Source organism: Ruditapes philippinarum, unplaced genomic scaffold, assembly GCF_026571515.1.
Source record: "Ruditapes philippinarum isolate M1 unplaced genomic scaffold, ASM2657151v2 ctg1563_1_1_1_1, whole genome shotgun sequence".
Lineage (NCBI taxonomy): Eukaryota > Metazoa > Mollusca > Bivalvia > Venerida > Veneridae > Ruditapes > Ruditapes philippinarum.
Window position 1 is genome coordinate 146387 of NW_026852328.1, and position 23938 is coordinate 170324.

Sequence of the window (23938 nt, forward strand, 5' to 3'; positions counted from 1 at the left end):
ATCATCTTTAAGAATTATGAGATGATTTATTTATTACAGTGTCTTATTATTTTTATTGAAGGAATAACTTTGTTTTTAAATTACATGTATATGAAATGATTGTGTATAATGCAAATTTGTTATTATTTTTGGGGCACTAATTTTCGTGAGTTTTTTGGGAAGGTCAATAAATGACTTTCAGTTGCAACAGATTTCATTTTGTTTGCTGTAAAATCATAATATTGTTTGCATCTTTTTATATAAAAATAGGCTTAAACTCACAAATTCAAGATTTACCCACAAAAATGTCTTTTTTGTGGCAAAACCACGACTCTTCATGCCCACAAAATTATATGAATTCATGGTCCTGGCAGAGGGAGAAATGTAGTAAATATACATGAAAAGATCTCTGCTTTTGTTACAATTATGTTTATTTTTTTTCAGATTTTTATTCACCTTCAAGCCAGTGACAGATATATTGCACTCAGTGAGATTGAATTGTATGTAAGAGAAGATCCCACGTCTCCTGTAATGACACCTTACAGCGGTGAAAAATATGCAACATATATTATACCTGAAGGAACAGACACTAACTTTGAATTTGACAAGGTAATTATTGTACCAGTTTGCTATAACTAATACATATATGTTTGTTTGCATGTTCCATAGATTTATTGTAACAGTGTTAAATATCGACATTGAAGTATAAAAAACCCCAAAATTTCTGTTATTTAAAAGTTGAGGAACACATGTACAACTCCAGGGTGTGTTTAACATTTTATTTTTGCTACTTTAGTTTCGAGAAATATAAAAAATATTTCATTACAACCACTTTAATGATTTTTTGTATGCCTGGTAATTAGCAAGACAAGAACCTGGATGAAATTATTTTTTACTTCCCTCGCAAATACGAAGTGGATAAACTCTGTAACATACCTTTTTTCTGGACAATACGTGAATATGGTATTCAGACTATGATGTGTTTAAATATGAAATTCTTGATAATCTCTTTAGAAACAGTGTAAACGGAGATAAAAAACAACGTATGAACTGATCTATTTCAGATGGATATTCTGGGTGGAGCCTCTCTAAATTTGGAAGGTGCTGACATGAGCCTTACTGTCCATGAAGTAATTGGGGATGGGACAGGCAGGATAACGCTAAGGCAAACCCAGACCTTTGAAAACACAGCAAGCCGAGATCAACAGACATCCGCACTTCTTGCTCAGAGAAATTCTTACACCAATCTTCCACCAGAGCTTAATTGTAGAGGGATTGATATGTACATAAAAGGTGAAACAGTGTGATTTAGCTGTGATTTAGAATGACCTGATATGCATTTTTGGCAGTTTTTGATTAAAGAAGTAGTAATAATATATATTTCTTTATTGGTTTTGTGCAAGGGTGCCTTGAATTTTCAGCTGCCCATCATTAATTTTAGATATTTTAAGATGGCTGTATAATGCGTTCTGCACAACAGTGATGTAAAACCAAAAATGTTTCAACTTATCACACACCTTTGCCACTTTTGCAACTCTGTAAAAAAAGGTATTACACGGCATATATTTTGACTTCTATTTCAGATCTTGTTGTGAATTTCAGATTCAGTAGCAAAATTTCAGACCCGTAAATAATATTGCAGTAAATTTGCTCTTATTATATTTCAGGACATTTCAGATCTATGGAAAATATAACAGTGAATGCCTTATGCAACATGACAATTGACCATCATGAACAGACAACAAATGTCATAGACAACCTGGATATAAAGACATTTGGGTCGGTAGATGTATTCACAGAGGATGAGGCCCTGACCACACTTACGGGAACAACACTCACGGTCCGCAGTGGAGCTAAAGTATGTCAATATTGCTCAATTTTTGGGTTTGTTTTATGAACTTCATGAAAAGAAATAGGGGTAAGGAGGAGGGGTAGAATGATATGAATTTCGACTCCATATATATATGTCAAAAATTTGCTCAATTTTTCGGTTTGTTTTATGAACTCCATGAAAAGAAATAAGTGTAGGGAAGAGGGGTAGATGCTGAATTTTGACCCCATATCATCCTATGTTTTGTCCATCTTAATTCTTTATTTTAATTTACCAGTATCATTTATATATGGTATGAAGGTTCTTTTCATAGACCTTTAACTTGTGGATGGGGTGTTAAGTTGATAAAGTGAGGGGTTGATATCAGTTTAAGCACATTGATTGTTGGTGATTTCATTACGTAAATTTAAAAGTAAAATTTATCAGGCAAGCCATATACATTGAATCAAAAGACTGTATGCAGCGATATGGGTGAATTTGATTGCATGTTTTTGCTTGTCATAATCCCAAATGTTTAAATGCTATTGAAACTATGACTTGTCTATGCCACCAAAGAGTCTGATCAGCTTGCTCATAGGATTGCAATCCTACTAAGCTATATATTTTGTTTGCTCAAATTTTAGCATTTTGATATGACAACCCCTAAAATTAACAATGGACAGTCCCTAAGATTCAAACCAGGACAATTCCATTACATAATTTTGGGGTTGTAAGATCCAAGTGTTGATATACAATTAGTATTACCTGAATTTTTTTATTACACTCAATACATTTTTTTCTATAACCATATTCATTAGCATTGTACGTAGACACATGACAAAACTTACGAAAAATATATAAGATACATGTATATATAAGCTGTAATGAGGCAAATTTTGATTCAAAGTTTTAATGAGTGTATAATAAAATTGCAGCTGACGTCCAATGATTTGATGTTGGACTATTACAATGTTACAATAGAGCCATATGGTGTACTGAGTGTAACAGAGGGATGTCCATACAATCTTCAACATGAAGGTTTGTTATTTGTTATAGATTATAGAAATTTTGGCTACTATTTGCATTGACTATTTTTATTCCCTGTGAATTAAATTTATGTCTCTAGTAGTTATTGTTACCTTACATCAGACGTCTTTTTCTAAAAAAAAATTGTTGTTGCATCATCCAAGAAAATATCTCATGAGTGAACAGGAATTAGTATGTATAGAATCTGTTGATTTCTTTTTACAAACTAGAGTACAATTATAAATGATAAGATTCCTGGATTCAAATCTTTGGACAAATAATATCCCAAAGGAATGAAAATAATAGGATTACTAATTCTTCCCAATTTATTGCATATATCAGTGATATATTACTACATGCATTTTTTAAAAACTTTTAAGAAAAATTAAATATGAAAATTTTGTAAAGGTCAATATTTGGTTACTATTTTCACATCTTTGTTGTTGCCAATTACATTGCTATGCAGAATATTAACCAGACAGTGTTTACCCCCTGAATATTTTTAAACAATTTTTGCGATGAACAATAAGTTGAGTTTTACGATTTGAAATTATTATATTTTAAAGTTTATAATTGAAATGTCTATAGTATTAAAAATGTTGGTTACCAAGCCAGTTATGTTGTTATGACAACAGTATATTTTCAGCAAGGTACAATTAATAGCTTTCTTGTATTATGTCAGGTATCGGAGCAGGCCATGGTCATAATGGTGGCAGCTCTGGCGCAGGTCACGGTGGCAACGGAGGTCAAGGTCAGGTTCAGATTGTTGCTGGAGGAGCACATGACTACTTCACATATCCAACTGGTTATGGTAAAAATGGAGGTCACTCTTTGTTCCCTGGTAGAGCAGGTATTGGTGGAGGAAGGCTTTACCTTAAAATCAATCATACTCTTACTGTGGACGGATTCCTGACTGCACTCGGAGGTGACTGGAGGTCAGTGGCTGCAGGTGGTGGCAGTGGTGGTTCAATCCACATTGAGACGTACACCATTGATGGAAATGGAGAGATTGATGCCTCAGGCGGAGCCGGGTACGGTGGAACGTGGGCTCCACATGGTGGAGGTGGAGGAGGTGGTAGAGTTACTCTTTACTACATGTACAACTTCTATGTGGGTGAGTGTTCGGTATTTAATACTTCAAATATTTCATTTCAGCTTATATGGCTAAATTATTAAAGTAGAAGGGAAAGGAAAAGTGTGGAAAAAGATCAGTGAATAAATGAATGTTACTATTTAATATCCACTTAATTTACTCAGTCAATCTGTTCCTGATGAGATATCTTTATTTGAAAATTATTTCTTTTTTTTCAGCAAGATGTGTTTCGTGAAAAATTTACTCTAATTATTATTCATGAATGTTTTTTGAATATGAGAATTTTTCTTTAATACTATATTAGGGGACTTTATCAATCATGGTGGTCCTGGAGGCAGTAACGCGGAACCTGGGGGAGCCGGAACTGTATACTTACATCGGATACCTGACCGTGTTGACGGAGTTATTCCTGATGATTTTACAGAAAACAAAACACTCTATCTAAATAACAAGGGTTATGAACCAAGAGAGCCTCAAAAGAATTTGACAGATTTCTATGCCAATTATTCGTTAGCCAGTGGAGTGGCATGGATTTGGCCCAGTCCGTACCCACCGGCAGTGGAAGTTGGTGAACCAAATATGGATGAAGAGGTTAAAATCAAGTTGGACTACCTGAAGGTGTGTAAAATACACCATGTCCATGTGATAAAGAAATATTTTTGTTAAAATTGTGGAACTCAAAATTCTTAACATGTATAAAAGATAAATAATAATATTAATGTATTGTCTTAATAATTCCTATGTAAGAATATAGTAAAAGTTTGTTATTTTATGTTAGGTTTACGAGAAAGCCCAGTTTGCGATGGTTCGACCACGGTACACAGAAAAGATAGACCTGAACGCTACATACACAGAAGGTGACAGAACTGGTACCGGACACATAGCCTTCAATCATACCATATTTATAGGTAGGAGTCTCTCCAGAATTTTTTGTTTTATATTATTTGTAATAATCTGCTCTGTTCATGCTGCCAGAATATAATTATGAGTGTCAATGAAAAGCCAGTTAAATGGTATCAGTGCAATTGAAAAAGTAGATGATTGTTATGTGTGAAAGTGAAAAACAAGATGATTTGGTAGAAATGCAAGTGTAAAAACCAATTGAATTGAACAAGTTCAAATGTAAAACCAGTCTATTGTTATGAGTGTTAATGAAAAACCAGTCTATTGGTATTGTAGTGCAATTTTATATAAAACCAGTCTATTGGTATGAGTGCAAATGTAAAACCAGTCTATTGGTATGAGTGGAAATGTAAAACCAGTCTATTGGTATTGTAGTGCAAATGTAAAACCAGTCTATTGGTACAAAAGCAAATATAAAACCAGTCTTTTGAAATTGTTGTGCAAATGTAAAACCAATCTGTTGGTATTTTAATTCAAATAAAAAACCAGTTGATTGGTATTGAAGTGCAAATATAGAACCAGTCTATTGGTATTGTAATGCAAATATAGAACTAGTCTATTGGTATTGTGGTGCAAAGGTAAAACCTATCTAGTCTGTTGGTATGAGTGCACATAAAAATTTGTAGAGTAATGATATTTTAAGTATTATGAAGCTAAAATATTAAAACTTTAAACTATTTCCTATTTTGTGCAATTGAATCAATTACTCTGTTGATTTCAGCACTAAGAAACAAATTCTTGACTTATATGCAGTAAATATTTTAATAACATGCTTTATGGACATATCTTTTGCTATATATGACTTTGTTAACTATCTTTAATACCATGTGCTGTTCTATTTATAGGAACTGGTATGGTACCACTCAACCTGTTTGTATGGCATGGTAGTGAAACAACACTTCAAGGAGAGTTGAGGGTAGCTGGGGTCACTGTTATGATTGAAGGAGTTATTAAAAATGTCGAAAATATGACCATTGTTGATGGAGGCATATATATTTTTTATTTTGCTCAGTTTTGTTGATATATAGTTTTATGTCAGGTACTTAGGATTGCATAAGCTTCATTCAGTAATATCAACGCTATCATGCTCCTTTTTATAGAGTTGGCACTATCTCGATCATCATGACGTTTTCCTGTTTCTCAGTCATTTGACTTTAGACACACCCATTTGTAGACTTAAGACACACCCATTTGTAGACTTTAGACACACTCATTTGTAGACTTATGACACACCCAGTTTTAATGATTATATATAAGGTGGACAAATATAGTACATATTTTACATATTCTTCTATGTTTGATAATTGTTTTAGAAGCATGATTATATACATATATAAAATTTCACCCAAGTGTGGTAATAACCTTAATTACAACATACAGGATCTTTAAAGATTGGGTGTCATAAATACATTTTAAGGATATTTATGGAATTTTTTTTAGAAATTTTTGTTGAACATGTGGATTATTGATTATATTTTAATAGTAAAATATAATATTGAACACAATTATGGCAAAAGGTAAAGTTATTTTTATTTTTACCTATTCTTTGACCATTTACATATGGAAGAGCACAATGTCACTTTAAGGAAAATATCTTGTTTGAATTTACAAACTGCTTGCTAACTGACATCCACAATTATTATATTTTACAGGTGTGTTGAAGATCAACCTTATGATGGACCTTGCCTACCAAAGAATAGATAATATAGCATTTAATGCCATTAACATAAGGAACAGAGGCTATCTTATTATGAATAATGACATATTCCAGCATAACATGACTGGCAACAGCATGCAGGTATGTTTAATACATTAAAAGACACTTAAAGCAGCACACCTCCATATTCATGTAAATTTTCATGAAAATTTTAGAAATGTTTTTTAAAAGTAAAATATTGTTAGGTGAACAAATAAAGTAATATACTTATTGCAATCCGCACTTACAATCCAAGAAAATGACCAAAAAGTGGTCAACTGATGCAAAGAAATGGCTAAAGCCCGTACTGCGTTAGTAACACAGTAGAAATATGGTGATAAAATACCACAAAATCAGTCTTAAACCGCGCACTACATGTAAAATTTATCTTGGATCTTGAATGATTATACCTTTCTTAAAATGTTAGTACATTTTTCTAAATATTGATTTTCTTGAAATACTTTGGCTCATCTGGAGGTGTGCAGCTTTAAAGAGTTGTGATTTTTTAAGCATTTAAAAAGTAGGGAGCATAAGCACGTAATTAAAATATATTGCAGTTTTATTTAGTTTTTTTTTCCCTTGTATTGTTAGAATGACAGAAGGTGGTGTCAATAAATGTTTGTGATTTGGTTTATACAGAATTTATTTTAGTTTGATTGTGTAGGAAGCTAGAAGTTTATAGACACACTTTCGAATCCATTCCTGGAACCAACCAGTACTGAGCAATGAGTGTAAAGTTTCTTGCTCTAGGAAACACCGACTTGCCCCTGACAGGGTTTGAACCCATGGGGCTAGCGATCATTTGATTTCTAGTCTGACGCATTAACCACTTGGCCATCAACATCACTTTGGTTTTTGTAATTTTAAGTATTTATTGTCTGAAAACTTATACTTTGCCTCATCTAATATTCTGTTTCTTTTCGCTTGTTTTATCAAATGGCCTAAAATTGCTTGTCAAGTCTCATGTAATAAAAAAACAAACTGTTCATTTTCAGGGAAAAAAAAGTCTTATTTAATTTTTGTGTAAGACCTAATTGACATACATTATATTGGTATTATTATTTTTCAGGTATACCCTGGAGGCACTTTACAAGCTAAAAATTTGAGGGTCGACGTAGACACCCTAAATGTGGACGTAATGGGAGAATTTAATGCTAACGGGCTGGGATATTGTGACATGGGTTTGTATTATGTTTTGTATTTGTTCCCTGGAAAATTTGCAATCACTGGTTGAGCATCAAATAATTTCAAGTAATATTGAATTAAAATGCTGTTATACCATTATTATGGAAATAAATAGATATTCATATATAAAGGTATCAACTTCAAATATTTTGTTTTAAGTGAATCATTTTTGAATGCCATTTAAAATAGCAATGCTTTTTTGGGGGTATGGGGGGTTGATGGGGGGTATGAGGGTTGATAGGGGGGTATTTTTTTATTGACATGTGTGTTAAATAATAAAGACTCTTTTTGTAAAACCCTCTGTAATTGGATATGAAAAATATGTGTGTGTAGTCAGTATATGATATATTACTTGAATAATTTACCGTTCATAGCTTTATGCCCTTTAGATGACAGGAAACCATTGTTGTCTTTCAGCAAATTCTGTGACATTTATGAATGGTATTTCCGCCAAACATTTACAGAATACTTGTTTAATCAGAATAATGAAGTGACCTGGCGCATATGATCAGGATTTTGTGATTCAATCACTTTTAAGCAGTATTATGGCAGAAAAATGAGTTTGTGGTATTTTTCACAGTCATATATATCATTATGTATATTATGTTTGCATAAAAAACTTAATACAAGAAAAAGTACACATTTTACTTTATCATTAACATTGATGTTGATCATAATGTTAACTTATAACAGAGGGACCAGGTGGGGGTTGGTCAGTAGTTGGTACCGACGGGTCGTTGTACGGCATCGCTGGTAGTCATGGTGGCGAGGCCGGAGCTGAAAATACGGATCATGATGCACCTTCAGCCTATGGAAACTTCATCTCCCCGGACAGGTTTGGAAGTGCCGGAGGGGATGTTTCAACTAATACGTCTTCATACAAGGGTAAATAATTACTGAGAATTTTTGTATGTTACTTCTTTACTCGAACTTCTGTTAATATGTCAAATGTTCAAAAGGATGGTTCTTTTAAATTGTGATATTTCATCTCAGTAGTAAACAGTCATGATATGGTGTCCCTATTGAAAAAAACTGTTGTCATGTGAAAAAATTTGATAATAAATACATTAATGATAGCTCAAGCATTTAATATTTTTTAGATTAGGTTTGGAATTTGACATAACCTTGCTAGATTTTTTTATAATGATGGTAAAGAATATCAGTATGCCCTGAAACTCCTATGATGAAAAAGGAATTATAAAAGATATAAAGTAACTGTGTTACATACACATACAGTGCAGTCTCTATGTATAGACCCATAACCTTTTTACAATAATAGTATGAAGTGCCAGTTCCTAAGGGGGGGGGGTATGTATTCCAATCTAAAGCCTCTAACATATCTCAGATATTTTTTCTTAAATATTCTACCATGTTCTATCATATTTTAAATTCTTTATCTCAATAAAACATGCCAGATAAAATTTCTGGCATGGATAAAACTAACAGAAACATCAGTCTGATATGCAAGAATAAATTTTCCTGAAATAATGAAAGTTATAAAAATTCAACATCTTTAATGCAACACCTTTCACATAACAACCAAAATCTTTTTCTGGCAGAGAGTGATGTGGTGCTCTTCTGATGTTTTACATTAGCTTTATTGGATTGGTTTCTATATCTGTATGATTTTTTTACTTCAAGGTGGTTGTGGGGGAGGTATACTACGGTTAAATGGTAGGACTAAAGTTAAAATTGACGGTACCCTTGGCGCTAACGGAGATGACGGAGAAACACTTGCAGGCGGGGGAGCTGGGGGAAGTATCTACATCACAACCGAAGAATTTGACGGCTTAGGGACAATTGAAGTGAGTTCGAGTCCTCTTAAAAATGAATTTATTTTATCATAAATGTGGGATTGGTGGTTAATTATAGCTGATTAGTTAAGGAATAAATGTTGATAGTTAAGGAATAAATGTTAAGGATTGGATATACTTGTCAGAGTCAGTCATTTCAGCATCGGAAACAACACTTAAATATTCTGTCGCAAATAACTCAAAAAATCAAACTAATTGGTTGGGTTTGTAGTTGTTGCATTTGTTTTTAACTATATGTGTAAAGAAAAAAACTTGACCAGCTAGACCTTAGATGTTAAGCATGAAATATCTTCTAATGGGTGTCTACCAAGTTTGTTCAAATAAAAGCCCTGGGGTTTAAACTGGCCCCGCTCCGGGGGCCTATATACAGGTGAGCGACTTCAGGGCCATCATGGCCCTCTTGTCCTTATATGTGTATAGCAAAAACTTAAAAAATCTTTTTTGAAAAATAACAAATAGCTGGAGTTTAGATACTAAGCATGAAATATCTTCTAGTGAATGTCTACAAAGTTTGTTCAAATAAAAGCCCTGGGGTCAAAATTGGCCCCACCCCGGGGTCATTTATTTTTCCTTATATGTGTAAAGCAAAAACTTAAAAATTCTTCTTTGAAAAAACTCAAATAGCTAGAGTTTAGATATTTAGCATGAAGCATCTTCTAGTGAGTGTCTACAAAGTTTGTTCAAATAATAGCCCTAGGGTCAAAATTGGCCCCGTCTGGGGACATTGATTTTCCTTATAATGTGTATAGCAAAAACTAAAAAAATCTTCTTTGAAAAAACTAGAATAGCTAGAGTTTAGATATTAAGCATGAAACATTTTCTAGTAAGTGTCTACAAAGATTGTTCAAATAAAGGCCCTCGGGTCAAAACTGGCTCTGCCCCAGGGGTCTCATTGTTTTTTACTATATCTGTAAAGAAAAAACTTAAAAAATCTTCTTTTAAAAAACTTAACGAGCTAGACCTTAGATGTTTAGCATTAAACATCTTCTAATGGGTGTCTAACATGTTTGTTCAAATAAAAGCCCTGGAGTTTTAAACTGGCCCCGCTCCGGGAGCCTATATACAGGTGAGCGACTTCAGGGCCATCATGGCCCTCTTGTTTTTAACATATAGATTTAATAATGTTTGTAAAAAATTTTGTTTTGTGACCATGTCCTATCAGTGTTTACCATTACTTTCCTTCAAGAAAAAGTGCACATTTTACTTTTAAATTATCATTAACATTGATGCTGATAATAATGTTTACTTATAACAGAGGGACCAGGTGGGGGTTGGTCAGTAGTTGGTACCGACGGGTCGTTGTACGGCATCGCTGGTAGTCATGGTGGCGAGGCCGGAGCTGAAAATACGGATCATGATGCACCTTCAGCCTATGGAAACTTCATCTCCCCGGACAGGTTTGGAAGTGCCGGAGGGGATGTTTCAACTAATACGTCTTCATACAAGGGTAAATAATTACTGAGAATTTTTGTATGTTACTTCTTTACTCGAACTTCTGTTAATATGTCAAATATTCAAAAGGATGGTTCTTTTAAATTGTGATATTTCATCTCAGTACAATGCAGTAGTAAACACATGATATGGTGTCCCCATTGAAAAAAACTGTTGTCATGTGAAAAAATTTGATAATAAATACGTTAATGATAGCTCAAGCATTTAATATTTTTTAGATTAGGTTTGGAATTTGACATAACCTCGCTAGATTTTTTTTATAATGATGGTAAAGAATATCAGTATGCACTGAAACTCCTATGATGAAAAAGGAATTATAAAAGATATAAAGTAACTGTGTTACATACATATACAGTGCAGACTCTATGTATAGACCCATAACCTTTTTACAATAATAGTATGAAGTGCCAGTTCCTGAGGGGGGGGGGGTATGTATTCCAATCTAACCCCTCTAACATATGTCAGATATTTATTCTTGGATATTCTACCATATCCTATCATATGTTAAATTCTTTTTCTCAATAAAACATGCCAGATAAAAGTTCCTGAATGGATAAAACTGGTAGAAACATCAGTCTGATATGCAAGAATAAATTTTCGTGAAATAATGAGAATAATATTCAACATCTTTAATGCAACACCTTTCACATAACAAACAAAATCTCCATCTCTGAAAGAATGTTGTGGTGCTTGACTGAGGTTGTAATATAATTAGCTTTATTGGATTGGTTTCTTTATCTGTGTGGTTTGTGTACTTCAAGGTGGTTGTGGGGGAGGTATACTCCGGTTAAATGGCAGGACTAAAGTTAAAATTGACGGTACCCTCGGTGCTAACGGAGATGACGGAGAGACATTTGCTGGCGGGGGAGCTGGGGGAAGTATCTACATCACAACCGAAGAATTTGATGGCTTAGGGACAATTGAAGTGAGTTTGAATCTCAGAAAAATGAATTTGTTTTTATCATAAATGTGGGATGGGTGGTTAATTTTAGCTTGTTAGTTAAGGGATTAATGTTTTGTAATGGATAAACTTGCAAGAGTAAATTATATAGCATTGTAAACGACATTTTAATATCCTGTCCCAAATTACTCAATACTCAAAAAATCATACCAAACTTGGTTGGGTTCTTAGTGCTCCTTGCATATTTTAAAAAAAAAAATATTATTTGAATTATTTGGTATTTTTGGCATCACATAGATTCTAATGATATACGTAGTAAAAGATTCAAACTAAATTAAACAAAAGAAAAATATCTTTTCTTTTCAATTAAATACTTTGAATAAGATTTGCAAAAGAGATGCATTTTTAACAAATTTAGTGTTCTTCATGAGAAAGGTTGTTAGCTATGGAAATACAAATGTGTATTCATTAAATGACAAAACATGAACAAGATAGAAAAAAACCTACTGAAAAAGTCTAATTCATCAATTTTATTACTAAGGTAAAAGGAGGTACGGGACGTAACGGAGGCGCAGGTGGAAGGTTCGGTGTTGCTTATGGTTACCTAAACTTTGTCGGAGAGTACGTGTCTAACGGTGGAGAGGGTACAGGTGGAGAAAATGGTGCCGCAGGAACTGTATTCACTAAAGACACGGGAGTAAATGGGACTAAAACATTAAGAATATATAACAGAAAAGGAGATGGGGTAAGATTTTGTTGACCTTTTGTTTTTGCTTTTAATTTATATCGTTATGAAGTTTGTTGCTGTATGTAAAGGGAAATATCTAAATTAAGATTTTTTGAAGTAAAATGCTATTTAAATTTTCTAGTAGAGTTGCAATTTTCAAAGGACATTTTTTTTTAGAGGTAAATAAACTCATTGGCTGACTTCTGTCTTTGAAATGTTGCGTAATGCCAATAATCTTATTTTATGAAAGCCAATGTGTAGAATGAATAATACATTTACATTTTGACTGTATATGTACATGTATATATGCTTAATTTTATTCAAAACAGATATGGAAGTGAATACCTTTATATTACAATTGCAATTGAGTTTAATAATAATATACATGTATTTACTAAAATGTGGCAGCTGAAAAATCCATGCTACCAATTCACACCAAAATCAGCTGTCAGTACTAATTTTCAAATTTTCCCAAAAATAAACATTTTTTACCAGTTTGAAAAATGAACAAGTCCATTTAAGATATTAAGCCTGGTAAATATTTAAATTATAGCTTTTTGCAATTTTATAGTTTATCTTTTATCTGCAGGGTCGTAAGACTAGGATCACCATTCCTGAAAGTAAAACAGAAGATCATGATATTGATGTCCTTGACCTTGGTGACTATGCCGAGGTTGGTCTCCTAGCAACCGATGATGCCAGTGACCCATCAACTGGAGATCGCTCCCTGTATTTACAGGTAATACAGTTTGGGTGTTCATTATTATAGTGCTATTATTTTGTTCCAAATGACTGAGAGAATAATAATCTATTTTCTTATGTTAATGTTTTTTTTTTATGATTTTTGATATACAGTGTGAGTAAAAGTGACATTTAATGCCCATCCAAAGGTAAATGTTGAGTGTAATTTTGGTAAAAGTCAAAATAACTTTACATTTAATCATAATTATGTTCAATTTTATATTTTACTATGAAATAAAAAAAACTAAAAAGACAGCAATAATTCATGCCAAAGGACATATCATTAAATATTATTTGGAATGTATTAGTAGCCTTCAAGTTCTAAAAAGATTGGGACAGTATAATTTAGGTAGTTTTTATATGTTAATTCAAGAGCTGCAATGTGCTTTCAAGGTGTCCATGTTCAGTGTGTCCTGCAATTCACAATAATTCACACAGATGGCTGCGCCCTTCATCAACGCACTCACTGAGTGATCCACCACATAGAGTTGTCTCTATATAGTTACTCTCAGGAAATATATTACAAATTCAATTATTTACTGTCAACTTGACAATGAAAAATGAGCATAATGTCACTTTATCTGTATTGTTTGGTATTATAGCTTGTACAGGGTGACTACACAGCTCTTGTTCACGTTGAAGAAGGCATGTGGCTAAACATTGATTTCAAGGACTCGGCAGTTCTCTCCTTCAGTGTAGCTGTATATCCTGTAAGTATTTTTAACCTATAATTCCTGCTATACCTAATGATTCATTCACACCTTTCTTAGGCCCTCATATGATTAGTTAGATTTTGATTTAAAATTGGTTATACTAGGAAAAATGAATGCACAAATACATTAACTCTTGTATCTAAACTTCTGTTATGATAAAAATCTTGAAGAAGGGTGATCCCTCGGAAGCATTAATCACGATAAAATTACATGAAAATTGCAGACTCAGTTTGATTGAGTCTGTACATGAGAATAGTATTGATAGAATATGTAATACTTTTGGAATTGTAAGTTGGTACCTATTTCTTTTATGGTTTCTTTCCTTTAATTCCAGTGGTTATTTATGAATGGAATATTTTAATAAATTAACTTTTCCTACATAGTAATGTTATGATTGTTAAGAAATGATATATCCCAAACACTGATTTTATCGCTAAACAAAATTACTGTTTGTTTTAGATATATTATTTCGATTCTAACAGATCGATCAACATATTAATGCCACCGTACCTGATATCAAACTTTATTGTGCCTGATTTGTTTCCGTACTTATTTTCATTGCGCCACATTTTTTATGGTAATGTCACATGTCTTACAGCTATTCTTAATTGCACATTTACACTCACTTTCGATCCTTCTATGTTCAGTAGGGAAAAATGCTGGTAAATGCGTTAGAATAAATAATTATGTATTTTGTAAAATAACAGGATGGACAAGTCAATCTTCCTGCAGAAACTTACCTGAAAGATGTTACAGTGTATGATTATGGCGGAACCATCACAGGTCTCGAGACATTTAATATCTCACGTGGCGGGGCGGTCAAAGTTTACCCACCTTCCAGAGACAATCAGTTCTACAAGGATATAGTTTATGATTTGAACACTATCAGCGTTCTTGATGGCGGAGAATTCTCATATTTTGGTTCCGCCGAAGAGGACGATTTGTTGACAGTTACGCTCAGTGGAGATCTCGTTGTTAGAGGAGGTGGTGTTATGACAGTGAATAGAATGACTCTTAATGGTAAACTTGTATTCTGAATTTAAATAGAGGATATTGAATGAGTGCAGGTTCAATACTGAATTTATTGAACAAGTTGAATAAAATTATAATGTGCGAGTCTCTGGCGAGCATAATATTTTTATATTCAACAACTTTGATAAATTTAGTAATGAACCTATATGAATATAAAATCCTATTTATAACATACCAAAAGTAAAGACTGTTTAAAGTGAAAAAGAATAATTTCTTATTGAGGTGCTTATAGTATAATGCTTTCATTTAGTGCATCTTTACACTATGTTTGTATAACGTAAATGATGTCACATCAAAATACGGTCGTGCAGTACTATTTTTTAGGCAGTCCTGAAAGCGGCACTGGGAGAATACATTTTTTGGTCATTTTTGGCTTGGTTGCAAAGGTGCAAAACCGGGTTATTTATTTTAGTTCAGATGCACAAGTTTAGAAATGTTATGATTTGTTCATGTTACCTGTGCACTTAAGCCTAATTGAAAAAATATACGAACTAAATGCATTTATGATAATTTGAAACTACATTTTGATTTAGTCATGCATCTTTTGTTATGACAACTCAAGAAATAATTAAATGTTGCTTGGAAAAACATGTTTAGTCAAGATTTATTTCAAAAATGGACACAACCGCCTCCGTGGTCAAGGGGTTAGAGTGGATGACTTCCAATCCAGTTACCTCTCTGGCGTGGGTTCGATCCCCTCTCTGGTGTGGGTTCGATCTGCGGGAGATGCTTTGGTAGTTCAGAGCGGAGGAAGGTATTCTAGTACTAGTGTAACTCTCCAGAAACGATGGTTAGGAGACTACCCACCTATATGACTGAAATACTGTTGGGGAAAAGGCGTAAAAAATGAAACAAAACAAACCCAAAATTGGCACCTTTCCATACATATGTGGCTGCATGTACATTTGTACCTGACCTCTATCTGCATAGTGTTCTGCTAAATCTAAGTATATTGTGAATTGTTTTATATTGAAAATTCTTACAAATAACAATAGAAATGGGTTATTTCAAAGCACTGGTGGGTCCATTACACAAATAAAGTGTTGTTATTGGTAATTTGACTTGTACTATTATTTTGTTACTGACTGTTATAATTTTTGTGATTACTAATAATTCCAGCTGCCAACATCAATATTGAATCAGAGGGAATACTGAGTGCATCTGGAGGAGGCTTTCCAGCTGGAGATGGCATTGGCACAGGCGTTGGGCATGCTCAGGGCAGTGCAGGAGGGTCATATGGTGGTATTGGTGGGCATGGAAGTTACACAAACTTCTCTGGCTTGGCCTATGGAAGTGTCATTTTCCCTGAGGATTATGGGAGTGGTGGCGGAGTCACCTGGTCTGCTGAAACGGGGCACGGTGGAGGTGTTCTGCACCTGACGGCATCTGGATATATCGAGGTGGATGGTGAAATTAAAGCAGATGGTGAGGATGCATCTGAAGATGGAGTTGGGGGTGGTGCAGGAGGCTCTATATGGATGAAAGCCGACGCTTTTTCAGGTAAATTTCAATTAAAACAGAAGTTGATGTGACTTATGCATTGTTATTTTGGTAACCAAAACTTTTCATCTGTTTCGTTTTATTTTTGGTCATCAAGTATGATTTAAGAAACTGAAGCTTATTGTCAGCGGCAACTTTATTAATCCCCTTCTTCAAAGCTACCCCCAATGTCAAGGTCACACTTGAAGTTCAAGTTGTAAAAAGCCTACATTTTGTGTCCGCTATATAACATTTAAACCGCTGCAAAGTTTTTATGATAACTTGACAGAAATGATGACCATCATGACACTGTGTGCAGAACACAACAATCAAATAACTTCCCTCAAGGTCATGGTCACACTTAAGGTCCAATGTATTTTGTGTTTCTAAGTGATTTTCTTATATGCTCTTGTATCTGTGATGGTTCAGAACTGTTCACTATTTAGGGGAGTGGATGTGTAAGCAGCCAGATAGCTCAGTGTGTAGAGCTGCTGAACGGTTTTCCAAGGGTCTTGGGTTTTAGTTCCAGTCAAGCTGCACATTTCTCTCACCCTGTGACATATCAATATATTTTATGGACATATTGATTTTAGTCATGTTGTTTGGTCATCTATCTTTCTATCTGTATATGCTATACAGGAAGTGGTATTGTCTCAGCCAATGGTGGGGCAGGATCGTGTGTACAACATTGTGCCAGTTGTGACTCTGATAGGCGATGTACGAAATGTCAATCTGGATATTATTGGCGTAACTATCTCTGCGCATCAGACGAGGTAAGGAGAAAAATTTCAACATAATAATTGCATACTTCCTTTTTTTGGGGTTATTTTTAGGTTATTTCTCATGTTTATTTACAGTTTGATTAGTAAAGATCTTTGTTGAAAAATATAAAGGAAAGATGTGGGTGTCCTTGTCTTTGATGCAACATTATCATATACTTAACTGTGATATACATTGTTGATGAAAACACGTTCACAAATTCTGCTTTTGTCCATCTAGCTTATGGAACGATGGTGGTTTTACTTAGGTACCTGGGTATGCCTGAAAAAATGCTCAGAGGGGCACCTGAGGTTTTCCTCCACCAGTTAAGCTTGAAAGTTGCCATATGACCTAAAATGTTTTGGTGCGATGCAACTCCCAGCAAAAACAAAATAAATTCTGCTATATTGAAATTACCCAGAAGTAATCATATTTATCATGAAAGACAAATTAATGAAAAGGTTTTTGTACATAACTGTATTATGGCGGCATGGTTTAAGTTCATATGTACTGTAATATAATCACAGTGACCAGTAGGCCTGGAAGGCTTTTTGGCCAAGCATTTGAATGATACATCATGCATTATTGTAGTACAATGTAGGAACAATTGATATCTATTGACATTGTTACATGCTAATAGAAATAACATGAAAATATTGAGTGCTGGCTTGACCGAGTGGTAAAGGCCTTGGGCAAATTTAACAATTGCTGGCTGTGTATGTCCAAACCCTGTCTGAGGCAAGCCGCTGTTTCCATGAGCAAGAAACTTTACACCCATTGCTAAGTACTGGTTGGCTCCAGGAACAAATTCGAGAGTGTTTCAGTAAGCTTATAGCTTGCAACACTAACAAACTTGAAAACTTGAATGAATTAGTATAATCCAAACTAATAGAAATTAGAACTGATAAAAAATATGATGAACTACAGTGAGTGAGAAGTAATTTGAATGATGTTCTTTAAATGGTATAATGACATTGTATTTGATGTCAGATGGCATGTTATCATTCCTTTCTTATTCCATGCACATATTTTGTAAAAATGTTCCTGACTTCTCAATCTGACTGTTATAAGAATGTGAAGTCATTAAGAATTATGTTGAAAAGAAAATGATGGAAACACTATATTGATCTTTTTTGTGCATTTGAGTCATTTATACAGTCACATAGCAGGTATATTTTTAATCTAAATATAAAGTATAAATTAAAACATTTCAGACGGCTGGTGGTGGAGGTGGTGGCGGAAGAGTTGCAGTTGTAGTTGCCTCTGAAAACACTTTCAAAGGAGAATTCCAGTCGTATGGAGGAAAAGGTTTCTCTGAAAGTGGTGGCTCCGGGACCGCTTATGTTTCAGCTCCGGATGCCTCAGGTATTGTCAAATCAACGCTGACGGTCGACAACCGGAACTCTGTACCGGACAATATCTACATCGACAATCAAGAGGAGGACAGCTGCAGAACATACATTGTTACCAACGATGGCGACACCGCCGAGGATTTGACCTTTGACCACGTTTATATAAATGGCGATGCACATCTTGCCCTCCGAAAGACCAGCGCCTCTGATGTCGATGTAACATTTAATTATCTACACGGTGATGGTACAGGCATGATTCATACATCGGTTGATCAAGTAATTTCTGTCATGGACAGCGATAGTCCTTTTCCGGCTTCATTCAGAGTCTATGACACCGCCAATATTAATCTTCCGGCAGGTAATAGTCAGTTATTATCTTATGAAAGAAATCATTTTCATGTTAAATGAAGTAAAATTATAAGTGCAAACAATTTGGAAAGAATAGATTTATGATGTTAGTTATTTATTGTATTTGATTACTTGTGTCATTTATGATTTTTTTCATCTTTGTGTAACAACTTATCTCTGTTCATTGAATTTTCCCCTTATCATTTCATTTATTGTTAGATAAGAAAGATGAATATTTATTTATTTAGAAACATGTCTTTAGATTCATGAATAAAAAGGAAATGATTAAATTTAACTTTATTGGTAACTTGAAAAGAGCTCTTTTTGTGAGTTTCAAATATTTGTCTCTACCTTAAACATACATTCACACAATAAGATACTTAGACAATTTGAAAAAAAGAAGAAATTCAACAGTCTTTTGCTTCAATTCAAATATGAAGTATTTTCAAATCTTACACTTTTCATTGACAAGCTTTGAAATGTTTATGTTTCTCTAAGGGTATACAGGTTTTAAGATGTTTTCATTGTAATTTTGCTATAATTTTTGTACTGACTATTTTTTTTTTGCAGACTTATACTTTAGTGACTTGACATACACTGATATATATGTGGATGGAGAGATAAGTGGTGTACAGAACTTAAGTCTTGGACGAGGAGTTAACTTTGTTATCGGAGAAAATGTATGTTTCTATATATCTTTGTCTAATTTTGATGTGTCAGGTAAACTGTTTCGAGTGATAGAAATGCCTACATTTTCCCCAAACAATTTTGCCTATTAAATTAAATTAAATTTTAGGAATGATATTTATCAAAGGAGGTTGGGCGTATATTACCAGTATTTTGGCATAAGCTTCCTTTCAGGGGCTTCAGTCACTTTTCAGGGACACCCCTTGTTCAAATTTTTTGTTTTTAAAAAGTATTAAAATCATTCCTTTCTTTGTTTTGACAATAACTGTGTTATTTTGTAAACAGGGGTTCACAAGCGGCTATGACAAGCTCACCTTTGCCTTCAACAATGTGCAGATTTATTCTGATGGTAAAATGTCATCAGCATCAGTATTTGAAGATTCACCATCTTTAACACTGGCTATACAAAATGAATTGAGGCTACACGCCGGGGCTACTATCCAGGTATATAATGTTTATAATACCAACTCATACTCATTAATGTTTATTATATGTACTCATACTCTTGTTAATCATAGGTTCTCATATTCATGTTTATCATAGGTTCTCATATTCATGTTTATCATAGGTTCTCATATTCATGTTTATCATAGGTTCTCATATTCATGTTTATCATAGGTTTTCATATTAATGTTTATCACATATCTTTAAACTCATGTTTATCACAAGTACTTATACTCATACTTAGTATGTTTACCATAAATACACATTCTCATGTTTATCACTTGTCCTCAGACTCATGTTTATCACATATCTTTATACTCATGCTTACACTCATACTGTATATATGTATACTATGTATATCATAGACAAGTATACCTATGTTTGTCTTGTTCCCACAATTATTAGGGGTACATAGGTCTTCATACCCATGTTTATCAAAGATATATTAACATTCAGATTTATTACCAGATACTTATTGTCCATGCTTGTAAAAAAATGCATACTTGAGTATATAAATGACAGATTGTCAGGATTATGTTTATCCTAGATACTTATATACATTGCATTTAGAACTGTAGAGTCATTATGCTATATATTTAATTCTTTTTGTTTTCTAATTGCCTCTACCATATTGGCTTTTGTCATTGGTATTAATTAGCTTGCACCAAGGGGACTATTTCTTCTCATAATATTTCAATTGCCATAAGGGTGATAGAACAAAAAAGAAAAGTCTGGTCACTTATTTTATAATCAGGCACCATGGGTGAAGATAGATGCAGGTTTTGTACAGGTAGACTCTGCCAGTGTGATTGACACAAGTGAACTGGCACCTGAGGATATTCAACAGAAAGGAGTGACAACTGATGTTGGAGGTCAGTAATGTATTCTATATTACTTTCAATACACTTGATTTCATAGTTTGAAATTTGATGGTTTTGTGACGAAAGGTATTTTATTGGGTTCTTAAATTTGTACATTGTCATTGCCATATTGATTGACTTAAAAACTGAAACGGTGACCCCCAATTTGTTTTTCGCTTAAAAATGTTTCTGTTATCATATTCTAACAAACTGCCAAGTTAAAAAAAATTCTGTTGAACATATTTAATTTTGCCTAATATTGTCTTAATGAAAACTGTGGAAACTGTCATTAACATACCAGGGCCTAAAAGAACCTCTTCTTTGCCACCAGGCTAGAGTCAGGGGCAGCCCACTTATCCATGCAGTCTGACCTGAGGATATATATTGTTGGTAGCTACAGTTTTGCATTTTGTGACTGGCACCCTTTAAACTTCAAATGAACTTTTCCAAATTTTACAGCAGGGCAAAACCATTTCACAACTTAGCAGTTTAAGTGCTGATTATATTGTTTGAAAGTCAGTAATTTAAAGGCCACGCAAGCTGAAAACAAACTCGTATACTGCAAATTCACTTATATTCGTGGGCATGAAATTTCTTGGTTTTATCAAAACGGGCATTTTCATGGGTTCTTTAATTTGTGGACTTTTAATTTCTTGTAAAATAAAATAAATAACCTAATGCAAAGTAATTTTACATTAAATAGCCGCACATTTTTAACTGACCGGATGTACATATCTTTCCATAACACAGCGCTTGTCAATAAATTTAATCCTTGCCTCTGGGCATTAATTACACACAAAAGCGGCGGAAAAGCGCCAATGCATGTTTATAATGTATAGAATAGAGACATGGCAAGAAGTATTTGTTGGGACAAAATTTCGGCGGATCTTAAATTTGTCGATTGACCTACCCACGAAAACCAGGAAAAGTCGTGCCCCACGAATAATAATGATTTTACAGTATAATTGCATTGCTACCAATATTAAAAGTTTGTTTGACTTTGGAATGTAGGAGGTTCAGGGGGTGGCAATGGAGGTGCAGGTGGTAAGGGTAGTTCCCAGGATTACGTTGGGTCGCCCTCAGCCGATGGCTCAATCTACATACCTAAACAATATGGTGGTAAAGGAGGAGATGGTGGGGGATCAACATCAGATCTCAGGTGTACTTATTCACCTTTACAAGCAGGAGGTTCTGGAGGTATAAATTCCTTTTTATTTTACAGTTATAATAAAGCTTAATCATATTTTTACAAAGTAATTTTTTATTTAACTATTGAATCATATTTAAAAAATGATCTAGAAACAAGCTTTATATGCTGCCAGCAGTAACACAGTAACATCTGCATGCTTGAAGTAGTAATTTTTATATGCAAGCAGCATAATTTTTTAAGACTTGCCTATGTCACTGGCATAAAACCTGATTGTTGACTACTTTTTTAAGTATTTTGAAACTGAAATCCTGTAAATAAGACAATTCAGGTTTTAAAACAGAATACAATTTTTTTATTTTAAAAGCACTGAAACATTTTATACGCTAATGGCAAGAATTATTTTCAATTAGCCAGGGTGCACATATTGACAAAAAATAACCAGAGAATATCATTGAATTATAATTATTAAACATTGTGAATGGAATGATATATTTCTCTAGGTGGCGTGATTGAGATAAGAGCGAGCAGTCTGTTACTTGATGGAGACCTGAAAGTAAATGGTGGAGACAGTGCTGGGCCTCGCGGAGGTGGCGGGGCAGCAGGAAGTGTTTATGTTGAGGTAAGCAGTACAATACAATCCAATACTATACAATACAAGCATGCAAGCATCAACTAGTAATATAATACTTTCTATATTGCATGCACATCCCGAAATAAAAAATGTACATGTATACATATCGTTTTGTTAACAGTTCACTCAAATCGGATGATTTTGAAGTCAGTATCTCATCTGTGAAAAAACAAAACCAAAAACAATTTCTTATAAGTTCTCTGTAGTACGTATTTGATATATTGTCACATGTTTTAGTTAACATCTTAAAATGATATCTTGCCATTTATATGCTATCAGCAGTAACACAGTTACATTTATATGTAAGGGGTATCAATTTTTATACGCCCGTTTGAAAAACGGGACGTATTATGGGAACGCCCCTGGCGGGCGGGCGGACGGGCGGCGTCCAATTTTGTCCGGAGCATATCTCCTACATGTATGGAGGGATTTTAATGAAACTTCATAGAAATGTTCACCACTATGAGGAGCAGTGTCGCGCACATGAACCAGGTCTCTAGGTCAAAGGTCAAGGTCACACTTAGAGCTCATTGAAAAATGCTTGTCCTGAGCAAAACTTCCACATGTATAGAGGGATTTCAATATTACTTGGCACAAATGTGATGTGATGAGATGTGTATATGGACCATTTAGTCATCATTTATTGAGGGATTGTAACACAAATGGTCATTATCAAGACTATGGCTGTGATACATATAATTTAGGTCAATATATACAAGGTCAAGGTCACTAAAGATGATGAAATATCCAGATTTTGTCCGGAGCATATCTCCTACACGCATGGAGGGATTTTAATGAAATTTCATAGAAATGTTCACCATTATGAGAAGCCATGTCACGCACATGAACTAGGTCTTTAGGTCAAAGGTCAAGGTCACACTTAGAGCTCATTGAAAAACGCTTGTCTGGAGCAAAACTTCCACATGCATAGAGGGATTTCAATATAACTTGGCACAAATGTTTACCATTGTGAGGCGGAGTGTCGCGCACAAAATTCAGGTCCCTGCAGCCAAGGTCAAGGTCACACATAGAGGTCAAAGTTTAGATAAAAATATGAAGATGTGTATAGGGACGATTTAATCATCATTTATTGAGGGATTGTAACACAAATGGTCATTATCATGACTACGGTTGTGACACATGTACTTTAGGTCAA

General features: G+C 34.1%; 1 protein-coding gene across 1 annotated transcript in view; it reads left to right on the top strand.

Annotated features, from left to right (window-relative positions):
• LOC132756851 (uncharacterized) overlaps window positions 1-23938 on the top strand; it is a gene marked incomplete at its 3' end in the record, with an annotated part of 136027 nt that overhangs the window by 29782 nt on the left and 82307 nt on the right. The window contains 24 exon segments of the mRNA XM_060747998.1: window positions 424-588; window positions 1044-1272; window positions 1647-1837; window positions 2725-2827; window positions 3498-3929; window positions 4213-4526; window positions 4687-4816; window positions 5657-5797; window positions 6464-6609; window positions 7577-7688; window positions 8386-8577; window positions 9334-9497; window positions 12401-12604; window positions 13176-13325; window positions 13930-14037; window positions 14748-15060; window positions 16192-16572; window positions 17191-17324; window positions 18525-19020; window positions 19581-19690; window positions 19983-20141; window positions 20896-21013; window positions 22013-22198; window positions 22652-22770. Coding sequence (XP_060603981.1) covers window positions 424-588; window positions 1044-1272; window positions 1647-1837; window positions 2725-2827; window positions 3498-3929; window positions 4213-4526; window positions 4687-4816; window positions 5657-5797; window positions 6464-6609; window positions 7577-7688; window positions 8386-8577; window positions 9334-9497; window positions 12401-12604; window positions 13176-13325; window positions 13930-14037; window positions 14748-15060; window positions 16192-16572; window positions 17191-17324; window positions 18525-19020; window positions 19581-19690; window positions 19983-20141; window positions 20896-21013; window positions 22013-22198; window positions 22652-22770 — 4797 coding nt within the window.